Source organism: Epinephelus fuscoguttatus, linkage group LG14 (genome assembly GCF_011397635.1).
Source record: "Epinephelus fuscoguttatus linkage group LG14, E.fuscoguttatus.final_Chr_v1".
NCBI lineage: Eukaryota > Metazoa > Chordata > Actinopteri > Perciformes > Serranidae > Epinephelus > Epinephelus fuscoguttatus.
Window position 1 is genome coordinate 16,451,808 of NC_064765.1, and position 24,249 is coordinate 16,476,056.

General features: G+C 44.3%; 1 protein-coding gene across 9 annotated transcripts in view; it reads right to left on the reverse strand.

The window, feature by feature from the left end:
• meis2a (Meis homeobox 2a) overlaps positions 1 to 24,249 on the reverse strand; it is a 229,812-nt gene that overhangs the window by 63,559 nt on the left and 142,004 nt on the right. The window contains exons 1-8 of one of the 9 annotated variants that reach the window (XM_049596482.1): positions 21,794 to 21,882; positions 20,438 to 21,292; positions 19,729 to 19,955; positions 18,095 to 18,236; positions 17,782 to 17,832; positions 17,309 to 17,359; positions 16,679 to 16,828; positions 7,342 to 7,456 (exon numbers count right to left, since the gene is read on the reverse strand). In XM_049596482.1, coding sequence (XP_049452439.1) covers positions 7,342 to 7,456; positions 16,679 to 16,828; positions 17,309 to 17,359; positions 17,782 to 17,832; positions 18,095 to 18,236; positions 19,729 to 19,955; positions 20,438 to 20,449 — 748 coding nt within the window. In that variant the 5' untranslated portion in view covers positions 20,450 to 21,292; positions 21,794 to 21,882. The other 8 variants (XM_049596476.1, XM_049596472.1, XM_049596477.1 and 5 more) reach the window with 8 other exon arrangements.

Sequence of the window (24,249 nt, forward strand, 5' to 3'; positions counted from 1 at the left end):
CTCTTGGACGGTGGCAGCATGGTTAAAGCACTACCTGTAGGGTATAGCTGCACCGCTCAGTTCCAAATATGCTTCAGTATGTAAACCCTGGTTTACACAAGAGAAAACCACACAGCAAGTGAACAAGCTAAGGCTGGCCTTGCTAAGCCACTCGACTCAACCGCTCGCTGCCTTTTGGGAGGGACCTTTGCTGTGATGTGGGGTTCGGATATTAGGGGGAGGAGAATTGGGAGGGTGGGGGTGGTGGAGGAGATTAAAGAGCCAAGGGAGGCAGAAGAAAGGAAGGAAAGTAAAAGAGCACAAGGCCCATTGGTCAAACACAAAGGGGGAAAGGGAGGAAAGGACATTTGAAGTCAGGGTTAAACTCCAAATAAGCACACCTTAAACGGGCCTGTGTAAGCTGGCAGTCAGGGGTTTTTTGGAGTTTCCCTGCAGGTGTGCCTTTGACAGACTTGGCCTCCGTAACCTCTCTCTGATCTAGAATGGGGCCCGGGGTTGGACACAGAAGGAACCGGTGGCATCTTGCTGCCTCTGCCTCCCATTCTATGTCTATTACATTCACACACGCATGCTTACACTCTCTGTAAACACACACACACACACGCAAACACACTGCCAGACAAGGGGGGAAAACAAATCTGGTGAGGACTAGAGCAATTGGATTATCACCTCTTAAGGGTGACTTCTTGGCTGACCCCCTTCAGGCTAGCCTGCTGAAACAAGACAGAAAATTTCCTGGGAAAACACTCTCCCTTTAAAGAACTGAAGCACTGTCATCCTTGTGAAAATACAGCGGCGGCAGCTTTAATGGACGTGGAAATGCCCTTTGGGGCACGCGCTCAAATCCCTTTTAGCCATATTACATCAGACCCCTGTGCACTCCTCATCATCACCACATGCACTGGAGTAATCAGCGAGGGCACATGGGTGTGTAAACCTACTGTATAATGAACTGATACAACAGCACTGCACTCCTGTCTTTGTTTTTGGCCCGGGTAAAAGAAAAAGTTCCTCCTTCTGCTGTAGTTAAGTCCTGATTACTTCCCTGCAACACCTTTTCCTTTCTGCTTTTTAATTATGCTCAACTCACTCCCAGATAAGCCAGTCTTCATCTCGGAGGAAGAGAAGAAAAGAAAGAGAGGAAAAAAATGTCTCCCCCAAGCTTCCCCTTAATGGCGCAAAACAGACATTCTCCTCAGCTGCTGTCAGAATAATCTGGGTAATTTTTTCCCTATGTTCTCCAAACATTAGTTTGCACATTAGGCTGACCCAGATAATGCGCCTTTCCTGCTGTGTAGGACCCAGTTCCTGGCCAAGCTAGGCCAGGCTGGGTTGGGCCGGGTCGCGCCGGGGGCCTGTTCATGATTATGGACCAGAGGGACCAGGCCCCAGCCAGAGCCCAGGGAGAAACAGAGAGGAGTGGAAAGAAGGAGACGATAAGAGGAAGAGCGGGAAAGTGGAGAAAGCTTGGGCTGCAGTGTGGATGGAGTGGTGGTGATGTTGTGGGCAGAGGGACTGTGTTACTGGAAGTGGAGCTGACTCTACTGGCAGCCCGCATCCTTTTACAGTTCCTTTTGCTTTCGCTGTTTTCATGTGTTTATTCTCTCATGATCTATAGACTCTAAGAACGCAACAGAGGGTCAGGAGAAACACAGAGAGACATGAAAAAAGGGAAGAGAGAGAGAGAGAGAGAGCGGAAGGGAGGAAGGAAGGAGGGAGCTGAGGGAGCTGATCATTCTCTTTAATCACATTTTGGATGAGGGCCAGGTAGTCTGCGGTACTGAGAGCGAGACAGAGAGGGGTGAGAGAGGAGAGGAGTGTGAGGGAGACGGTGAGAGACGGAGGAGGAGGGGGAGAGGTAGAGAGAGGTGGAGGAATAAATGGAAAGAGAAAAGGAGAGAGAGGGAGGATGAGAAAGGGACTTATGGAGAGAGGGAGAGAGGGGATGAGCCTGAGAGCAGAGCCCCTTGAAACAGCTTGAAGTGCAGCAGCGCTTAAGCAGGAGTGCACATATGCCCACACATACTATGTGTGTGCGTATGCAGGGCGGAGAGTGACAGCCGTTCCCGTAAATGCCCGCGAATGCTGAATCCAGCAAGAATCTGGTGTTAGAGCAGAGGCAGGGAGAGATCCATTTTAAAACTATGTGCATTAACTATACTTTTCCCCATAGATTAAGCACTCCGCATGAATAATTTAGCCTCTCTTATGCTAATGGGATCATGAAAGTATCCCCTCCGTACCGTGTTTTCTCCCCCTCCACAGCAACTCTTCTCAGCTTTCAACAATGGCCCTGCCCCTTCCCAACAAACCATCAGACAGACACACTGCGCTGTTTTCACAACAGACACCTGACTAACACGGAGCTGACATGTAGTGACAAGGCTAAAACTGCACACGGTAGCTCGTTGAGAAACACCGTGGCATTGTTATCCTCATTAAGCACCGCTTGTTTTCGGTTTAAGCGCACTTGCTGCTGCTGATTGCCAGGCATCGCAAGTTATAGGTTGAATGGCCGCACTTGGCGTAATGTTTATGTGATCGCTGTTGCCATTGAGCTGGTGGTGTAAGTGGCTCCCCTTACACTCGCTGCTCCACTGTGGTTCTTCTGTGTTTGCTTTCAAGAGCGGGACGTGGACGTATCCTGTGTGTTTATGTGTTTCTTTGGCCCTTTTTTTCGCATCACACACTAAAATATACCCGAGCACACATTTACAATGCATGCACACCCTTGTTGCTTCAGCATTGTGTTTGTGGTGAGGTGGGGGCACTGTGTAAAAATTATCAGTGCTCCAACAGCTGGGAGTGAGAGCCATGAAACAGCAGGGCTTGGGTCTGCTTTATTGTTTATCTGTTGTTTATGGGCCAGTGTTCAGCTTTAATTACTACACTAAATTAAACTCTAACAGGCACTTAGAGGGAACCAGCGAACACACGCACATGCATGCCCCCACACACACACAGAAACACACACTGTATATTTTCTATACACAGACACACCTCACTGATCACTCCAGAGCTGGAGTATAGGCTACTAAAACGCAACAAGGCTTCCATCTTGCGTTTAGCACAGACTTTGCTGATCTCTCTGTTGTGGTTACATCTTTTTTTTCCCTCTTCCCTCATTTTTAGGTCTTCTCCAGCCCAAAGTGTAGCTGTAAAAAAAGCAAAGCCAAAGGTCTGGAAAATGCCAGATTCAACAGGCCTCGCTCATGCAGGGACTCTCTGGGCGGACACGCGGAGTCGTGTCCCCACCAGGAATGACCCCCCTCTGGTGAGCTCAACCACAAAGACCTTGCTGAGTGGGGCCCCTGGCCAGGGCCAAGGGAGCTCACCACACTCCCCATGCATACACACACACACACTCACACTCACACACACAGAAATGTACCACAATACCATCAAGCACAGCATGCTCCCTTGGAGCCGAACACTCAAGCTCTCCCTCTCTTCCTCCCTTTCTCTCCATCTCTGCCTCTCTCGGTCTCTCTGGGGAGTCTGTCTATCCGCAGAGCGTGGGGATTGTTCAATTGCTGAGAAAATGTACAAAATGCTTTCTCCTCTCTTCTGTTGAGCCGTTTCCATCTACAGCAGAATTGTACAGAAAGCCCCTCTGCTCACCACTCAAGATGTCAACATGGATTTTGGTCTTCATGCATAGCTAATAATTACAAGTGTGGACTGGAGCTGAGGCACACACACACACACTCAGACACACACATATACATATGTTGCCTACCGTGCTGAATCAGTGTTGGGGATTTACAGTTCATGACCGAGTGCATTTAGACTCTACTGTGTTTGGTGTGGGCAAACGCACAGGAGTATTTCATCCCGCTGCTCCATCACACTTTGGGTGTTTGAACATATTACGGACACCTGCTTGGAGATGAGTGCTATCTTAAGGCATGCACATTCATCAAGTTTAACTCCCTGCAACTGATGTCTCTGATGTTTCTAGATAAGCTTGGAGGAGCTCCAACGGACTGTTAATCAAAATGATGTGCGAGCGGGGCCAATGAAGTTATTGTGCGTTAGATTCTGAAGCGTCTCCCGTAAGCTGCTGCTATTTGTTTATCTAGCTAGAACATAGGGAGTCACTCTCTAAGAGTCAGTAAGTGAGAGTGCAGAATTTGCCCTGAGGGTGATAATTCATATTTTCTTTTTTGGAGGGAAATTCTGAGAAAAAAGGGAGAAAAAAAAAAAGTCAGTTAAGAGCAGGGGGTGGGAGAGGTTACAGATCTGAGTGTTGTACTGAAACCTTTTTCATATGTGTCAGAACCTTAACTGGCAGTCTTTACTCACAGCTATGAGCATGCTTCACCTTGGTTTACTGCTTGACAATAAATTATTCCACAAGAGGGGCAATACATATTTGCGCACTTGTTAAATTGTTTTCTGGCACAGGTTCAGAGCAATGCTTGATGCTGAGATACTAAGCCGGAGATTGTGGAAGTGAATTCAGCTCACAGAGCCCATCCTGAGTACAGTATGTACTGTATATATAGTACTTAAAAAAGGTATGTGTTTGATACGGATCTTTATTCCTCTGTACATCCCCTAACCTAAGCCAAAGGGAAAGGGAAGCAAGTTAAAACTTTTTACTCTTCAAAACAGTTCTACCATCGGACATGCGTCACCGTTTTGGGGAGAAATGGAGTCACATTTTCAACACAAGGATGCTTCTGGATTGATTTTTCGAGGTTAATGTTTTTCAAGCTACAGGCACACATACAACACACCTTTCAAGATGGAAGATGGCGGAAGAAAGTTGATGTTTTTCTTGGCAGCTGAAACCAAAAAGCACTGTGGGTCTCACGCACTCCTTTCTCCCTCCTCTCCTCCCTCTCTACCATCCATTCTGTCTTCCTCAACTGATCCACATCGTCACCCCTTTTAACAGGGGCCAAGCTGTTAAAGACCCCATTACTGAAGTGAAGCACACATTTCACATTTTCTCTGTGGACTCGAGAGTGTGGACTACAAATTTTATGTGGAAACGTATTGAGATAGGAGGCGAGTTCATGCGTGGAGTGGAGTGGAGTGGAAGAGAGGAGGGGATAAGGTGGAGAGGTTGGGGAGGGAAGGCTCTGTCAGAATGGAAGGGCCAGAGTCGGGAGTCAGCGAGCGCTTCAAGCGTTAACGTAATTGCAAGAATGTGAAAAATGAGGCGGCGGGGCTCCCGAGCGGAGCGAAAGGTCAGAGCATGCCTCACACAAAACAACTGGCTGGAGGACGGCCTCATTAGACCATTAAATCAGCTGCCCTCTCCCTCTCTCTGTTCCTCTTTCTCCTTTTCCTCGCTCTGCATACTTTTTCACCTTCTCTACTCTTTCACCTTTGTACTTCAACAGCTATTCTGCGGCCTTCTTTTAAATCTCTGCCTCTTGTTTTATTCTTTGTTTTCACCCTGAAAGATTTAGCATTTAGCGCTCGTCGGTGTAGGTCAGGCTCCGGCCCTGATCTAGTCCAAGCCTATCTTGGCCCAGTGCGCGGTGCTGTACCGTAACTGTCTTTGGCCCGTATTGATCCACTGTTACTGGATACGGTGGGGAGAGGAGTCGATAAGTGCTCTGTGGATTACAGGTCACTTGTACTTATGTGTGTAAGATAATCAATAGGCAGTGCATTTCTTTCTCTCATCCCCCTCCTCCTCCTCCTCCTCTCTCTGTTGTTCCTGCAGTCTTCATCTCCCATGCTGCTTGCAATTGCAAAGATGAGTGCAAAAACTCCACCTATGCTCTGTTGTCTGACCTGAAATCATATAGTGTTTTAGGTTATATTATTCCCTCCACATCAGAAAATCGAACCCTTAATTTGATGCAATATCTCCTCCTCTTTCTGTAGCTGCTCCTGTGCTCTCCTCGCCACGGAGAGGGCATGCAAAAGGAGAATTATCCCTATCAGAATCAAATAAGCCTCATATTATTATACCCCATTCCTTCATTATGCTTACACTGTCAAACAGATGTATCCTGTAGCTTAGCCAAAGCCTAGCTATCATCAGCTACCCCAACAACAGCCTGTGATCCAACTAGTCCTGACACAGCCGACCACAGAGGTCTGCTGCAACCCTCAGTCTGTGGTCAGTAATGGTTCAAACTGCTGCTTCTGTCTGACGAGGAGAAGATGATTTAAACAGCCCCACCACAGACGCACACCCCCATCGATACATCTGATCGCTTATCGGCAAAACGATAGCCTCGAACGGGATGCGACAAGCGGCTGCGCTCTGCGAGTGAGCTGTTAGGAGTGTGTATCTGAGCGTGTTTGTGTGTGTAGACGGTGTGATGAAATTTCATGCAAAACCGTGGACACTGCCAGAGGGCACACACACACACACACACACACACACATACACACGGATACAGAAAAAGACCCACAAAAAACAACACACACACACACACACACATACACACGGATACAGAAAAAGACCCACAAAAAACAACACACACACACACATACACACACACTCTCTGCCGCCAGTGAAAGGAGATCTTGGTGCATTCAAAACAAGAGGAAGACAAGAAAGGAAAGGCCAGGAGCTCATCATCTGTTCTCTTAGTTCAGGCAGCAGTCGCATTTAATAAACAATTTTAACCTCGCAATAAATCGACGCTCGGCCTCACCTCCGAATTCAACTAACAGCGTGTGCTTTTGATAATTTACATGTCAAAATTTGATACCGACCGTGACAAAACTACAAGGCAGATAGCTGTGACTTGCACAAGCTATCTGTAATAATTTCAAATACGTTTGTTTTGAAATGCATTATTGCTGTTTGGCAGGTCGTGTACTAGATAACAGAAGGCTCACTGAGACATAATTAGGGGCTGTTGTGTGAGCAAAGTTAATATGGTTTAAATGCAAGCAAGAACTGGCAGAAATATAGTATTAATCACCAGCTTTTGTTCAGCTCTCTAAATAGCAACATTTTTGGAAAGCCCTTTTCTAGGTTGGTGTATTACAGTGGCTGCTGCTTGCATTCGCGTGCGAGTGTAACAGTGGATAAGCGTGTTCATTTTTAGGTGTGACTATGTGTTTACATGGATGCCAGTCAAAAAGCGGGATAATCCAGTGTGCAAAAGGAGGGACTGGGACATGTGTGTATAGAGAGATGTGCCATGTATTCACTGTAGATCTCACATTAGACAGGGTTAAAGTGAAGTGTTGGCAACTCTACCCATGCATGATGATTAATACGTCCCGCATGGACCCGTGCCTACGCCTATGTATGCTTATGTGTTAGTGCTTGAGTGCACAAGTGCACGCACGTTATGTATATTTGTGAGTGTGTGAGTGTACATGTGCATGTGCGTGCCCATTTCGGTGCTGGCTCACCTTGTTCGCTGCTGTTGTCACCGCTCTGTGAAGCGTGTCCCCCGCTGGAGGGCCCCGGTGTGCCGGCTGAGTGTGTGGAGGTGGCGTCATCATGGTCTCTCCAGGAAGCTGGGTTCTGAGGTTAGAAAAGAGAGAAAGCGAGCGTGGGATCCATCCATCCATCCGTGCATCCATCCACATTCCCCCGTCCAAACCGCAAACCAGGAGCAGAGAGAGCAGGAAGGGGGGGGGAGACAGAGAAAGAGCGAGACCATATGAGCGTGCTGGAAAAGTGAGTGACATCTGTAAGAGTCTACAGGCACTGCGAAGGTCCTTGGCCTGCTTACATTCTGCTGGCAGAGCGAAGAGCCTGTTTCCCAGCTAGCAGACAATCAACGGTGCCACTAAAATCACAGCCGAACAGAAAGTAACTAATGCACTAAAGCAGCTGGCAATAAGTCAAAACACTGTAATCAAAGTGTTTCATTAATGCATGAGAGCAAAACGCAGCACTGTTAATGTGGCGTCTGATTTTTGAACGTTGCAAGTGGAGCACTTGTGAGTAATTGTCTAAACACACATGGCAGAGCCCAGTGGAGTTCGTTTATACCATAACCAATTGAGACTTCCGTGTCAAGTGAGAAATATAGAGGTAAAAAGTCCAAACACACCACAGCCGCCATTAATCATTACCACTGTCAGAAATGAAAATAAGATATGACAGTGATTCTCCTGCTAATCTGCCAAAAATGTGCACACGCCCACGCCGACGTACACACACGCCCACAGAGGCCTGCAGAAATACACTTACGCACACATGCTAATGACATAATAGAGCAAGAAGTATAAACACACATGCGCACACACTCACTTTTATATATACAAACACATGCTGGGAAAAAAAGTGTTGAATCTCTGCTTGCTAACTTCAAAGAAATGTCCATAAACAAATTCATAGCTTTTTAAGGTGTCTTGCTTTTTTCCTTCCCCTTCGTCCTACAGCTCATTTTCTCTCCTTCTCCTCCTCCTCTCTTTCCTGGTCATTCCCATTGCCCTGTCGGTGCACACAGGGAAACAGGATTTTCTACTGTACAGGAAAGGCTTTATCAGTGCCACATGAAGGCAGGCTGGAGGTGGAATTTCCTCTGCCATTCAAGCAATAGAGCGACAGACTGATCACGTCATTTACTACACTCACACAGGCTTGATCCAATACGCACTCCAAACAAGCCTCGCACACAGAGTTGATGCAGCTCCATAGCTCACACAACCCACCAGCTACTCTTTCCCAATTTAACCTGCCACCTGAGCACGATGACAAAATGTTGGCGAACGTAAGCCCAGCGTTGTCTGGGGCCCCGGGAGAAGCGGCCCCTTGAGCAGAGCCCAAGCCAAACAAACACAGGCCTGCACCAAGGCTTCCCACAAACCTCAACCCACTTCTCAGTTCCCGCTATGGGTTTTTTTTTCTCTTCTCCCTCAAACACACACAAACACATATACATACATACGAAAGCAGAAGGAAAATGTACACGCCACAGAATATTCCAAGAAAGAGAGCATTTTTTACCATTTTGTCTAACTTCAGTTCCTGATGAACTTCTTTTCCCTCAGCTCCCGCCAGAGAGGAGCCTGCCTGCCTGCTTTGGTGCCCCAGTCAAAGTGAGCTGTACTGGTGGAGGACAGACAGGATAGTGCCTGGAGACTAGTGGAGGTTTGCAGGGAAACAGAGGATATAAGACAAGCGGCTGCCGAGCTCCCCTGGGTGCGCAGTCCTGATGTGCTGCTGCTTGTTCTGCTGCGGAGGCGAGGCTGCTGCTATGCCTGTGAGCGAGGCCCTTTTATCTGCTAAGTTTTTTGGGGAAGGAGGGCTGTTTTCTCAAACAGCTCGGAGCTGAAAACAGCAGACAGAAACACACAAGGCCCTTCAGACCCTCCGCTCCACTCAAGGCCCTCTCAGCGTCAGCTGTTCACCGGATGGCAATCAGATAAAGAGCTTGGAGAATTGCTCAGAAGAGGGGTGCGAAGACAGGGTGAACAATAGCCCGTGCGTGGGTTTTAGCCCTCCAGAGCGAGCGGAGGGAGAAGTGTCCCCACTCTGAGAGGGATGGATGATTGTGATGTGTTCACTGTCTGGGCCGCTGATCAACACATGGTACACTTCATGGGAACAAGGTCTGCTTGTCTGTTATTCTCCACGCAGCATATGCTGGGTAAAATCACTAATGTGGGAAAAGGCAATCAACCCTCTGAAAACAGTCTAATTCTGTCGTATGGAACAAGGAGGTAAAAATCCCACACTCCCAGAGTGCATAATGTATTTAGGCAGAGCTGGGCTCGCTGCTCTCCGAACAGGCTGTTGTTGTTCCAAGAGAAGAAAATGACTGGGTTCTACTTCCTCACAATGAGACACCCACTGCCGGCAAGATGCGAGACAGACCTGAAAAACTATGCTCGCCGCTCTCACACACTCTCCCTCTCTTGCTCTCTCTCTTCAACACTTGCCAGCTATGGCCACAGCACGGTTTTAATGCAACAGCTGAATCGATAGGACTTAATTTAGCTATCATTGCAGAGTAATGTGTCATTTTTAATGGCGCTGGCACTAAATTAAATTCAAAGACACCTCAGCTAATGGTGTTAAAGGGAATGATATTTTGCTGTGATTTGCTACCCTGCAGGTTTAATGGGCCTGTATGGAAGGGAAATAGATAAAGCTTTGTTAGTTTGCTTCTTATTGGGCAAAAAGCAGACCGCAGCACTTTATGTGACCCAATAATAAAGCAGATACTATGCCCGGTGCATGGGCAGTATCTTTAATGAAGCACACTCTCCTCTTTTTAATACCTGCGAGTCACCTCTCATTCATAACCCCCCGCGTCTGCAAAACAAGACAACAAATATCACAACAAAAGCGTTAACTTTCCACGCTCAACACGGCGACAAAAGCAACAGCCTTTCCTCCCCATGAATAATTTAGTGGGCCCTCTCTGAGCTACGGAGGGTGCATCAGCAGACACCGCGCTGCGCAACACAAACACACACAACAACCATTTTGTCACAACCCTCGTGGGTCTGATAAAGTTCAAACAAGTTGAGGGAAAAAAAATCATGTCACCCAAACAGTCTTCTTCAACCTACAAAAAAAAAGAAGAAGAGGAAGAAGCAAAAGAGAAAAAAGGCCTCTAGCCCATGTGACTATTCCCTAAAGCTGGGCATAATTAGGAGTCAAACATGGTTCACTCCATGCTCTTCACTAATTGTGTTAAAGAGCAGTGTTACCAGGAGGAGGAGGAGGAGGAGGAGGAGGACGCCAGCAAGCTACGCACATACATGTGCAGGCGGGAACACACACACACACACACGCACACACACAAGCACAATAGGACTAGATAGAGAATAAGATACAAAAGAAGCGTGGTCTCCAGGGGCAGCCTTTTCTATTTGCTGGGGTTAGCAACTGGCAGCTGATAATACAAGTTGTAATTAATATAAAAGCAGGAGACAATATGGGGAGGAAGGCTTGTAGTGGAGCCAGGCCACAGGAGAGCGGGAGAATGCTGCCGTCTCCTCTGCTCCTGTCCCCTGTTTCTCATTTACAAACACCTGCCTGGCACAATCTCACTTCCCTCACTGCACTCTGCCTACATCCCTAGGAATTTCAAATAAAATTGATTTAGCGGCATCATTGAATTTCCCTCAAATTCCCCTGGAACCCGGAGGAAAGGGAAGAAATCTGTTGGTGTGTGAGGTAGGCTGAGAACGACTAGCCTTGCGTGTGTGTGTGTGTGTGTGTGTGTGTGTGTGTGTGTGTGTGTGTGTTTGTGTCTGTGTGTGTTGCACCACCACTGTGTGTGGAGCGGCTACAGGAATCCTGTGCTGAACATGTACAGAATCGCTGACGCACCAGAAAACACACAGGACCGTAAATCACAACGCCGCCTGACATTTCAAGACACGTTTTGCTACATGAAATAAACAGAGGTGGGGAAAAAAAAAAAACCTCCTCGCACATTTTTTGTTGGGCTGAGCTCGTAATTATACACAGCCTCTTAAGAAAAGTGTAGGTGCACCTCTGTCGAACAACTGAGCATTTACAACACCCTCAATTATCCAGAATATAAAGAGTCCTTAATTTAGCAGCTAATAATTCACCGGAGCGTGTTTTAACAGACACCGGAGATTGAGTGATTGTATTTATGTTTCAGAACTTTCTCCCAGGCAAAAACAACCTTTTTCGCTGTAGTGAGTGGCACATTACACGTGCAAATACGCCTGCAGAACACACATCCAAATGATTATTCCAGAATGACGGAAATATAAAACACACACATTGTTATAGATAAATCAATTTCAAGTTGTTGCTTGTGACAAATAACCCAGAATATGAGCATGTATATACACTGTCCAGTGGCCACTTTACTATACCTCACTATGTTTACCTGTGCAGTCTAATAAAATCCAATACAACTGTTCGGCCATAACATTTATTCTTATGACACCTGTAATTATCCTCTTTTGTTTGTTTGTTTGTTTGTTGACACTGTCATACAGGTGTTGAATAAATTTTATGTGTTAGCACTAAGGTCATAGTTAGTTGTAACTTTGCACTGCGCTGCATTAAACTGAGAGGTGTGTCTAATTTTCTGCTCCTTAATGCAACAGTGTAGGTTTTGTTGCAAGTTTGAGGGTGCTCCTCCATGAAATTTAAGAATCAGACACTTATTTTCCTGCATTCAGGTGAATTTTTCTGCACCAATTTTTTGCCGTTTCTGCGTCAATTTAATGCATAAATGTCTTTAATTTTGTCAAACTAAAAGTCCTCTGCTTGGTTCATGTTTTATGGGAGGCAAATGCAGATGCTATAAATGTTGAGGGGGGCAGGTCCCCAGCATCCCCCCAAAATATACACCTATGTCTTCATATGTGTGAATGGAAAGAATAAAAAATTACCTCTCAGTGTAAGGTAGTCCAGTACAATACCACCTGTCACTATGAACTCGGTAATGAGCATATTGTAAGATGAGATTTATTTTTTTTTATTTTTAGATTTATATTTTGCATCTACATAATTTAATGTTAACTATTGTTTATGTATTTTATTTTGCTCTTTACGTTAAATTTAGTGCTATTTAATATCGCGTACCTTATGTGCAGGTAATGAGTTATGATTAAGTTTGGTGGAGCTATATATATCAGGTGAGATGCCACTAGTGTTGTCGATGTTAAGTTGTCCAACATTCTTGTTTGGACATTAAAGTGGATCAAGTTCCACAGAGAGAGGCTGTCCCTGTGTTCCTACTTCACCTGCAGCCCTGTGATAGTTAATAAAGTAACTACAGGTAAGAAATATTATTTAATTCAACCATTTCTGACACGATCAACAAAGCTGAACTATAAAGATCTAATTTAGGTGTTGAATTACTGAGTGTATATCTGTACTAACATTTACTGTATGATGCTTTTCAGTACAAGTCAGTATACATGCATCCCATGATCCTTTACACTGCACTCATTCACAGCATACATGCAGTTAAAGGAAAGCAGAGTGGGAGATGCAACAAGTGAGCCTCGCCTCTCTCTCCAGCCACGGTAGCGATGATTAGATATGCCTGCCAACAGGGCCCTGCCTCTGAGCACTAATCAAATAGGAAATGTAAGGCCAGACATCCCACCATCACAAAACAATTGTGTGGAACAGACAGAGCAGTGCAAGTCAACGCTGCACTGTTTTCATGAGAAGGTGGTGGTGGTGGTGGTAGTGGTGGGTGGAGGGTGAGATCCGAATGTAGTCGGTCCCTGAGGAGAACAAAGCTAGTTGAATTAGAACACCTCCAAAACTGAGAAATTCCACGGTTCAGCAGGCTGGCTCGGCCCGAGGGCTCTGTGTCCACAGGCGGGGAGGCTGTGTATGCTGCACCGTGCATAGTGACATACAGAAACAGGACATTACTGAGCACCCATCTCCGCTGGTACACACAGTAAATCACTGCACGGGCACAAGATGAACTATCGCTATTACTTTCACCAAATCTGTGACATCACCGTGCCTGACCAATGGGTGTACGGCACTCAGAAGCCTGCACCAGAGAATCAAATGTAAACAGAAAGCTTTTCTCCCCCTCCTTCTTCCCTTTCCAGCCATGCACTGTCAAGATAAGCTGCGCCATAACCTCTATGGGAACTACTATCACTCCCTGTGGAAAGCTCTCCAAAACAAAGCGCCAGGGAACCTGCGAATCCTGCACACTTTCTGTCGAACAAATCTGAAACTACGCAGAAATTCAAAAGGCAGTTTAAAAAGCGTGATGCATATGCATGGAGGAAATGAAAAGCCCTCTGCTAATATGTAAGCTTTACAGGAGAGGCGGCACAATAGCAGGAGAAGACACAAAGGCTAATTCATTAGAACAGATAATATTCAGACACTGTTAATTCTATTTGCCTCCCTAATTGGATGTAGCACAGAAGAGACAAAAATTTTATTCATTAATTAAAAGACAAGAGAGCGAACCATTGACAAGCACACACACACACACACACACACACACACACTGTATCAACCGTTTACAAATCTGCTTTTCCTCCTCTCCATCAACCTTCATGTGCAACACATCTTTTTTTCCCCCCTTTCTTTTAATTGGGATGGGGTTGATCTGAGGAGGGGCGATGAGTTAGGGAGCCTTGGGTGGGCTACATGGTTGAGATAGTCACCGCAAGCGAATAAGGGGAAATCAACAGTGTCAGCAAAGGCCTCATCCTGCTCTCACTATACCATAATCCAATCATCTCTAAGACAACGCTGCATTCAAGTGTAAATAAAACTGTGCTTATTATGCTCCGCTGTCAGGTATGACGAGGGGAGAGGAGGGAAAGGGAAAGAGGTATAAAAAAAAAAAGGGAAAGGAAACACACACACACCCACACACACACACACACACTCATACAAACAAGCTCAACGTGCCGCCTCCTTCACAGTGAAGAGTCTCATCATCTCCAGAAAAACCAACTTTCACCAAATGAGATGTAGCCCAGGGCTATATATTAAAAATGCATATCAAAGCAAAGAAAAATGGACGTGAGAGATTCTAACTAAATAAATTAGCATATCTAACTATCAAAACCGCCTTCCTCTCCTTTGCCGAGAAGCGAGGACAGAAATGAATAATAAAATACAGCCAAATACAAATGAATAAATAAAATAAATAAATCAAGACAAGTAGGACAGGATTTTGCTTTTCCCCTATCCAGCGGCACGGTTTTTCGCAGCCAAACGCATTTTTGTGCATTGTTTCCAATATTCAAAACACATTTTTTGGGGGCATGAAAAGCTGGAGCCTTTTCAATTAGATACAGAAATTACTGCTGAAGAAGTTAACTATTTACTGCGAGCCTCCAGGATTGTGACGGCAAGCGTGCACGCTTTCACCTCAATAATTCCACTTTCTGCAAATATTATTTCCACTGCAGCCTCATGGGGTGCACACATGCTCTCACACACACTGTGCAAAAAAGTATTGTATTTTTATTTATGAAGAAAAATAAGCTGTGTGTGTGTGTGTGTTTCCATAACATGTAGTACTCAGCCATGATTAAAATCACTCACAGCTCAGACAGAAAAGCAAACAAGAGGGGATAAAAAAAAATCTGCTTTTGTCAAATTCAGCCCAGCAGTTAGGTATCATAAAAAGTTCACCAGTGCCACAGGAGTGAAATAAATCCCTCAAAACTTAAACACCTAATGAGGTGGTCACTCCAAATGACTGCAAGATAAATGGCTCGCCCGTGCAACCTTCTTTTGTTTATTGCTGCCCCTGATTTGCTTTTATTGGCATATCTAATTTTCTAATTATCAAAAATATTTCTCACAAGTGGACTGATGATGAAGCTGGTGTCTGAGCACTGGAGGCACCATTGGAAATTGGCTTGAGTATCAACCATCTGCCATGAAACTAAACAGGCTAGTTTATCTAATCTCTGCAATATAAACAACAGCATGCCTCATTTCTACACTTGTGTTGGAGGACCACAATATTGCCGTTTTGACTCAAACCAACCATCGTCATCTTCGGGTCTAATTATGGTTTCATTCACCTTGTGCGGGGCGCTGCGTGGCCATGTTAAACGCGACGGGCTTTCAAGGGGATCCACTGCTATTAGGCCTATAGCCAGACCCAACAGATGCAGCGCAGTGACTTTGCATAACACTTAAATCTGCTTTAATTCCTAATAGGCTTGGCCTTGTGCTGCACAGATATTAACTAGTCACTTACTTGCAATAGCCCGCTCTTTTCCCCTCCCCCCTCCTCCTCCTCCTCCACCTCCACCAAAACATTAGCTTTATCACAGGCATGCAAGACGCAATAATTCACAGATATCAACTCAATAATACACTGTCAGCTCGATCCATATTGCGGAGGGGAGCGCCTGTGTTTATTACACCGAAAATGCACGATTTAAACCAGGGAATCGATCTTCAAATTTAAAGCTACTGTACTTCAGGTGCATATAATTGAATTCAGCATTATGGAGCCTCCAGCCATAAAATGGGGAGCAGAGGAGAGAGCCACTGCAGAGCACAAACCACACGGCAATCAATACGAAACAATTAAACACATTAACATCAACAGCAATGGAAGGCCCTCCAGACGAACCATCAGATGCCTTGTGAACTTGACATTGATGGTAAGCCTTTAGCTCTGAGATCTATTTCAATAGGCTACCACTTTCTCCACCTCTGCAGCAGCAAAAAAAATCCACAGCTTTACGCGCAGGCCATATCCAGCTCCCACAGCCCCCAAATATAAAGCCCTTTTCTTTTTAAATATTGGCCTAAAGCTACAGCTTATACGCTGATACCCTGCTTTAACGTTAAACCTGCATAACAGATAATTGCCTCACGGTTTTTTTTTTTTTTTTTTTTGCAACTCTCCATAATGCACGGCAGCGATTTGCGCACACACACACACTCAAGCACAGGGACGCATTACGCACACATGACTGCCCCTAATCAAAAGACTAAAACAATAACTCAGTCTATTGTATCACATCTAGCTTTTGACCTCAGAACATCGATCGGCAGATTTTCCTTGCAGAACAGAGCATGCTCTATTTACTGATGGCACAGCAGGGTCACACACACACACACACACACACACACAGCACAGGCTAAGTAGCACCACCTCCCCAAAATAAAGTTGGCATTATGAGACACATCAAACAAATCTGATTATCTATAAACAAGCCGATTTGTGTGCTTTAAAAAAAAAAACATGCATGCCTTATATTGTTCTGTATCAGCAGCAGCAGAGACAAAACCCAGCACGTCACACATGAGGAATAAAACGCTGTTACTTACGTGATCTGCGAGGTTAGTCGACGATCCCGAGAGCTCTTCGTGATCTGATTTCGAGCTGCCATCCCGTTCGTCAATAACTAGATCTATTGGCATTTTTCCTTTCAAACAACTGATGTACCGGTGGCAAAAATTGTCGCAGAGCTCGTGCACCTATAGGAAAAAAATATAAAGGAAGAAAACACCTTATTTCTCAGGATGGGGAAACCAGCCAGGTCCAAGAATAACTCCAATTAAAGAGGCATTATCGGCGTCGAGGAAACAATAGTGAAATTGTTGCAGTGCTTATTATTCTCCTGAGACTCCAGCAACAAGTTGAACGACTAAAAAAATAAAAATAAACAGCATGCCATAAAGCTGGTGGAATAATGAGCAGATGAAACTAAATCTACGGATCGATAACAATGTGCAACGTGAGCAAAGAGGCTCCAGCATATTTTATCAATAGTCACATAAATAGTTGGCTAAATAAAAAAGCATATTTTATAGAAATTAAACATCTGAAACCTTCTCTCAAAGCATGCTGGTTTATTTTTAAATATAAGCACTATATAGTGTTTAATATATAGGCTGCATTAAATGCAGTGTGTGTGCAGGTGGCGTCATGCGTCACAAGAAATGTATAATATTTACCTTTTCTAATTCCAAGAGGTGAAACCGTAATACTTGTATGGCTTGTATCATCTGGGGGGAAATTCAAAATACACATAATTTGCATCACAAAATTCACAGCATTCATTTTTTACACTGCATTATTATGTGATAATCCGCCCGCGTCATGACACTATGGAGTGCACCGCAGCCAAAGCATTTTAACTCCACAAGAAAGCTGCATTTCACAATCTACTGGTCATCACGCACTGGTCAGTCTGGTCAAGTCAGATGGGAAGTCCGAGCATTGACAGCGGCGAACTGTGGTCACACAGCTCAACTTTAAAACTGATCTGACACCCGTGCGGAAGTTAAATCATATGGTCACATATTTACTGCGTGATGCTGCGGACACTCCAGAGTGTCCCCAAACACAAGGCAGGAGCATAAAAACCGCACCGAGGCGGCAATTATTATATTATTGAGACACATGAGAGGTCAAAGTGTGCGCTTACCAAATTGTCCAACTCTGGATTTGATGAAAATAAAGGTTTTTCTGCTCGGACCTAAAATAATAAACCATATGTCAAAGTTAGTTTGGCATGAACCGTGCGTAATGTGTGTTTATTTCTACCCTGAAATGTACCCTGATAACACAGTTCTCATAAATGAAGTGGAAATTCTGCACACTATTTATTAATCATATCAAGAGAAAGTTTTATTGCATAAAAAAATAAACATGAGGCAGGGAGAAAAGTATGCGCCATGACGCAGCCACAACATCCAAAATACATATATATATGTTATTTTTAATATTTCGACATTGACCTGTTTGGCAAAGACTGCAATGTCCTCATTGAAGGAGTCTGAGGAGCAGACATCGCCGCCTGCTACGCCGGGCTCCCTCGGAGTACACGTCGCCAACTCGCACTTCTCAAAAACCAGTGCGAGCAGTGGGAATAAAGGGTGACTGCAAGAGGGGAAACACAGCCTGAGTACATGCAGCATACCGGCTCCACAATGCCCACTGCAAAAAATGTCCAATCAACCTGCATATGTGTCGTTTTCTTAACCCCAACAATACTTATTTTCTAATAAAGCTTAAAAACATAACATAGTCTGGATCAGATAATTTTCCTTTTATCTCGCTGCGTAATTTTTACAGACCTCCTTAAAAACAAGTCACCGCTTTTAAAAATAAAGCAGACAAACAACTAAAACAATAAAACCTGAACACATGTGTCTTTTAAGCAGCTGATTATAATGCGTAAAAACGCATCAGGAATATTTTCCTCCACGTTTTGGGGAAGGATTTTACCCCCAGTGTGACATTAACCGACTTGTTGAGACTGACATTTTTTGCAGTGCAAACTAGAAACGGCTGAGAAGTCAACAAAACTCTACAAAAACCAAAACTGACACACACTACAGCAGTCAGAGGGAGTTTGGAGAAATTATAGTTTGCAAAACAACTTCAAGTTAAATAATAATTTCGCAGTTACACTACATAACGCAGGACTTTACTATCACAGCTACAGCTTTTAAAAGTGGCACAGAGGTGAATAAAAAATGTAAATGTAAGCACGGTTCAATCCACCAAACTGTCCACAAAATATTTTTTAAAAGCTATATTATAATTTTAAAATTCAATACCGTTGCTTGAACAAACGTTAACTTCATCAAACTGCCCTCAGCTTCTTTATTTATGCCAGTTAATTTAGTGTCATTAAATAAAATGAATGCAAACACTATTGCGCTTGTGAGAACGTGCGTAAAAGAGATGAAGAGGATTTACTCTGCACTACATCCCAGATTATAATGATACACTGTGGATTATGGCACTTTCTGTGTGCGTGTTAGTGAGCAGCGTCTGGAAACATTTTTGTAAGTTTGCAACCATCACTATAAGACGATCTAAATAGGTTTTATGTCATTAGATAATAACGTGATTAAAGTATAATTGTAAAGACACACGGTGCGTAATTACGCGCAGTGTGTGTCTGTGTTATATATTTGGAAACACTGGAGAAGTTTGCAGGAAGCAACGACGTTTAAATGAGTCCAGACTATTTTAAAGACAGACTATTAATAAAGGGGTGTAATATTAAAGTTAATAACGTGGAGGAATTGTTGTGATGTTGAAAATAGTTTTTTAATTCTATTCCCGTGCAGTCTGTGTGCTCAGAGCTTGTGCACAGAGCTTCCATATTATTTTATAGCTTGTATTTCAAGCTCGAGGCTTACTCTTACTTACTACAATGCGTCTAAAATTACACATCAACAAAACTCCCCCTGACCAACAATAGAGCCCCAAAATTGCGGTCAATCCTACACAAAACACTGCTTGAATTTAGCGGTGGGAGAAGAAACTCTAACTAAAGTAAAAGTTGCCCCCCCCAAAAAAAGGCTGAAAACTTTGAAAATCAGTAATAACACGCGTGTTTGGTTCATGCAAACCTTACCCATAAATTTGATCTTTATCCCTCTTTAAAACGTCGTTGACAGCAGAGCCCATGCTGGTGGGCATAACGTTTGGATGAGGAGCGTGGGCTCCGTAGTGCTGGCTGGCGTGCAGCGGCGGTCCGTGGTTCAGGTGGTGGACCTGGGGAAGCGGCCGGGGAGCATGCGGGTCCCCGTACATCGACGCCGAGACTCCGTCCATCCCACCGTAGTGGGCCAGCTCATCGTACTGGGAATAAAAAATCAGAGCAAAAGTCAGCGGGGCTGCCGGGTTACTTTTGGAACAAATGTGAAAAGTACTTAAAAAAAGAAAGCATGCCGTGTGGTTTTTGGAATATACACAAAGTATGAAGCTGTGAAAATGCGCTGCAGCCACGGCAGGGAAAAGTATGTAATGTGTGATAAACGGTTTGTCAAATTACCAAAAACATTATAACTTAGGTGCTCCCCGAAAGAGTGTTTGGTGGGTGAAAAAGAGCGAATTAGTTTGGAGTCTCCTCTGAAACTGCTCCACGGACTGTCGTGGAGGCTGTCGGTGAAAGCACAGGGCTGTCACTTTGCTTGAAGAGTAAGGGCGCTGCAAAAATGTCAAATATAGCCGCTTTGATATGAATACTTTGTGAATTTGCCACCGCCCGACAAGAGGTTATCGATACGAGTGGCTCCCTACAGTGGATTTGAACAGGTAAGTGTAGGAGATTTAAAACCTACCCTTTGCGCCATCAGGCTGCGCTCCAATAAACTCCTGAATCTGTCGTATATTTAATATCCCAGTCCCGTTTAGAAAGTGATTTAGAGGCAAGATCCCTTTTTCAACCAACTTTGCGACTTCTCCTATTCGCCAGTGTGGTTCAGTTGAAGCCGAAGCATCGGGGAGTTTTGCAATTTTTCTTGTTTTCCCTCTTTCCTCGGAAAAAAGAAAAAGAAAAAAATGCGCCAAAGTGAAGGTTACAATCGGCCCATCAACAACCTGCATGTAACTAAACTGTCGTGTCTCATGGCTTTTTGCCACTCCAGCTGTCAATCAAAGCCAGAGGTTGTCAAGGTAATGAATGAATGACGGTTGGTGATGATGTTCAAGAGAAGGACGAATCTTTTTAGTCCGTTTTCATCCCGCAAGTCCGCGTCTCCTTTAATGCCTCCAGATCGCTATCTTGTTTTATTATCACTGTAAAGAAGAAAAAAGAGGAAAAAAAGAAGCAGTAGAAATTAAGAGATTGCGATTCAGATCTTTCCTTTCTTTCCCCCCGTAGGTATTTCGTCTATCTGGCGAGACTGAGATGAGTGAGTGTCAGCGAGTGTTGGCAGGTTGGCTGCTAGCTTGCTTATAGAAACAGAGTCAGTTCGCAGCGCTGAGCGGTGGGCGAATGAAATGACGGATCCCGGAAGTAGCGGTGGCCATAGCCAGTCCTACAGCAGCTCCAGAAAAGAGAGAGGAGAGACCAAATCTTGTGATATGCAGAGTATATGCGAGGCACAGGGACGGCTTCAACTCCACACTGGGGGTAAAAGCCAAACCAACACAGCTCCAACTCCCACCCAGTTTCTTTTTCGCCGTGAAGAGTCCTGAGGAGAAAAGGCAAGAGAAGGCTTGAATGAGGAAGGTTTAGCAGCGCGGACACTCCGGCTGCAGCTCCACAGTCAAATCAAACATAACATGAATCATGCTTTAGAGGAAAAGCAGTTTATTTTAACGCATGCAAACTTTTACGCACGGTGAAATGCAGCATTAATACAAAACACACAATGCACATTTGGACTTTTATCCTTTCTTACACTCAGGAAATATTATAAAGCATCTCCAGGGCTGTTCAATATATGAGCATGACGCTTACTTGTTATCTGTTTTGTGGTTATAAGCTGCTGTGCCTAATATCTCAGTAATACCTCCTAATCTTACAGCTAATTATCTCCCTGCTCCTTTTTTTTTTTTAGCAAATTAAACGACACGCACCCCTCTAAGCCCAGAATGAACTTTTCCACGAGGAAAAAAAGCTTTTGTGGAGAAAGTAATTTTGTATGTTTCTTTCGTCCAATCCCGTGTCTTGATAGAAATCCGTGCCTTACCTCAGAGTAGTCAATTATCAAAGCTCCCCGAGATCATCAATCATGTGAGGAGATTGAAGTTTAGAGGAGGAGCAACGGCTCCGGCCATCGATTTGCAAGTGAAGCCCTTTTTGGAGCCTGGGCACTTTTACGCACAAAACAGAAAGCAGGCCATCTATCCCCCCCCTTTTTAATATTTAGCTTCCATCAATGCTAATATGGCATCATGGCTGTATTGATAGGCTCTCACATAAAGGCTCCATTTATGGCTCCGTGACATTTTTTTTTTTTTTTTTTTTTGATGGTGGGAATTAATTATTCACAGGTTAGGATTAAGGTAGACACACGCTCAGGGAGATGGGGCTGCGGCTACTGTTGGAGGGGTCAATAAACTCTCCCAACAAACAACAAAAAAAACAGTTGCTTGAGAGTCGATTATAGAAACAGCAGGGTTTTTTTAAAAAGGAAAAAAGGGAAAGGATTTAATAAATGAAAGCGTGACAACAGTTATGTTTGTTGGCATAAAGGGGGGTGGGAAGTGTAGGACTGCAGGGTTTGACAAACGGCTGTGTGGACATTTCAACGTGCAATACCCCGGGAAGGAGCTGCAGAGCGGTGCGCAGAGAGAGCCAAGGCATTCACCGTCTCCAAGTCTCTCTTTACACTCTGTAAACACATCCAGCCCGGCTGCTATTGAAGACTGATATTTTCATAAGCTAAATACTATCGTTCACATTGATTTGTGCACTAACGCTTGACTTCTTTTTTTTCATCCTCCTCCTTTTGGACAAGCATGGTAAGTAGCATAAACCTTATATCTACCGCTTTGTTGTGAACGCGCGTCCTTTACGCGGCGCAGTGAAAGTTTTACGCAGGACTGTAAGAAAAAAAATTATATTCTTATATGTTTGTTTAATCTCCGATTAATCGCCTAAAAGCCAAAAACGCTGGAGCGCATTTTTAAAAAATATACATACGTGCAGATTTTGCATTTTCAGCCGCATTTTCTCCGCGTTTCTTGTGGAAATATGTGATTTGCCCCCGAGGAGAGTGATGTAAACACCCGAAGAGCGTGTGAAAATAGCAGAGGCTAATTACGCGTGTCCAATGCACGGCTCCACAGACACACATCCTTCCCTATAAAACTTCCAGCAACTACTTCCCTAACGACGTGGACATTTTCTAAACTCCTTCTTTTTGTGAACTATTTATTTGAGTAATTAATGGCAGCCATAAACGCGAGGCATCATCATTAACGACATTTAGAGCTGCGAAATGGGTTAATTTCACTTAATAACAGTCTTCTGACGCGACATTACACAAGTCGGTGTTTAATTTTCTAATTTTATTTTAATCATCAGTCACTCAATAGGTAATTAAAATTAATTTTCCCCTCATAAACAAGACCTGTGCCAACTTCAACTCCCCTGCTTATAACCTGAGCGCGTTTACAAGCCAGATAATTCCAGGAGGACACCCATCACAGACAATTACACTTTTTTTTTTTTAAGGGAGTTTTAGATTTCCTTACAAGTGGCTTTCACAGTTGCGAGTTTTTCAGGTGCGCACACATCTTACGCGTATGAAAAAAAAATCAGTGGATGGCATTAACAGGCGGTAAAATTTCATCTGGTGGTGTCAAATTGAGGTCAGTTTAGGGTTAAAGCTCTCGGTGTCCGTGTGGGACATGGCCAGCTGCGTTTGGATTCATTAGAGAGAGAGGAGGAGGGGGGGGGGATCCATTTCAAGGAAAACACTACTGGGACAATCAACCGGGCTAAAGATCCACTGCATGTCACATCCTAAAGGTGCACCAGGAACCCGCCATGCCTGCATGCCACCCGAGCACCACCACTGAACTTCCCACTCCTCTGTTTACTCTTTGCAGGACTTCCAATCTCTCCTCTCTCCCCTCCTTTTCTCTCTTTGCCCTGCAGGGCTCTCGGGTTGTTCACACACACACACACACACACACAAGCCTGTTGCTAAATATGGGGAGAGAAAGGCAAAAAAAAAAAAAAAAAAAAAAAAAAAAGCATTGTTGATTTAATTCCCTCAAAAAGATCACTGATATGAAACGAGCTTCAAATCCTCTTAGTGACCTTAAACACTCCTGGAGAAACAATTGGCGCGCAACGGCAGGAACAAATAAAATCGCCCTAATCTTGTTTGTAACTTTGTTCTTCTTTGGCCCTCTTCAGTATTTGAGATTATGTAAATGAGCCGAGCTAATGTATAGAGGCGCTGAGATAAGACTGGATCATAGACTGACTACTGGAGAGGCTCGGGGAGTGAAAACCTCGCAGCCTGTCCATGTTTTTTGCAGCAGTTTTACAATTACGCAGCTGCCGGTGCGTAATTTAATGTTAAAAGTTGATGTTCTGCACTGAATAAAAGTGATGCACATTTGAGCTGTTGCAGCTGTAAATAAGAGGTTGGATTCTTTTAATCTGCTGCACACACTGCATCTGATTTCC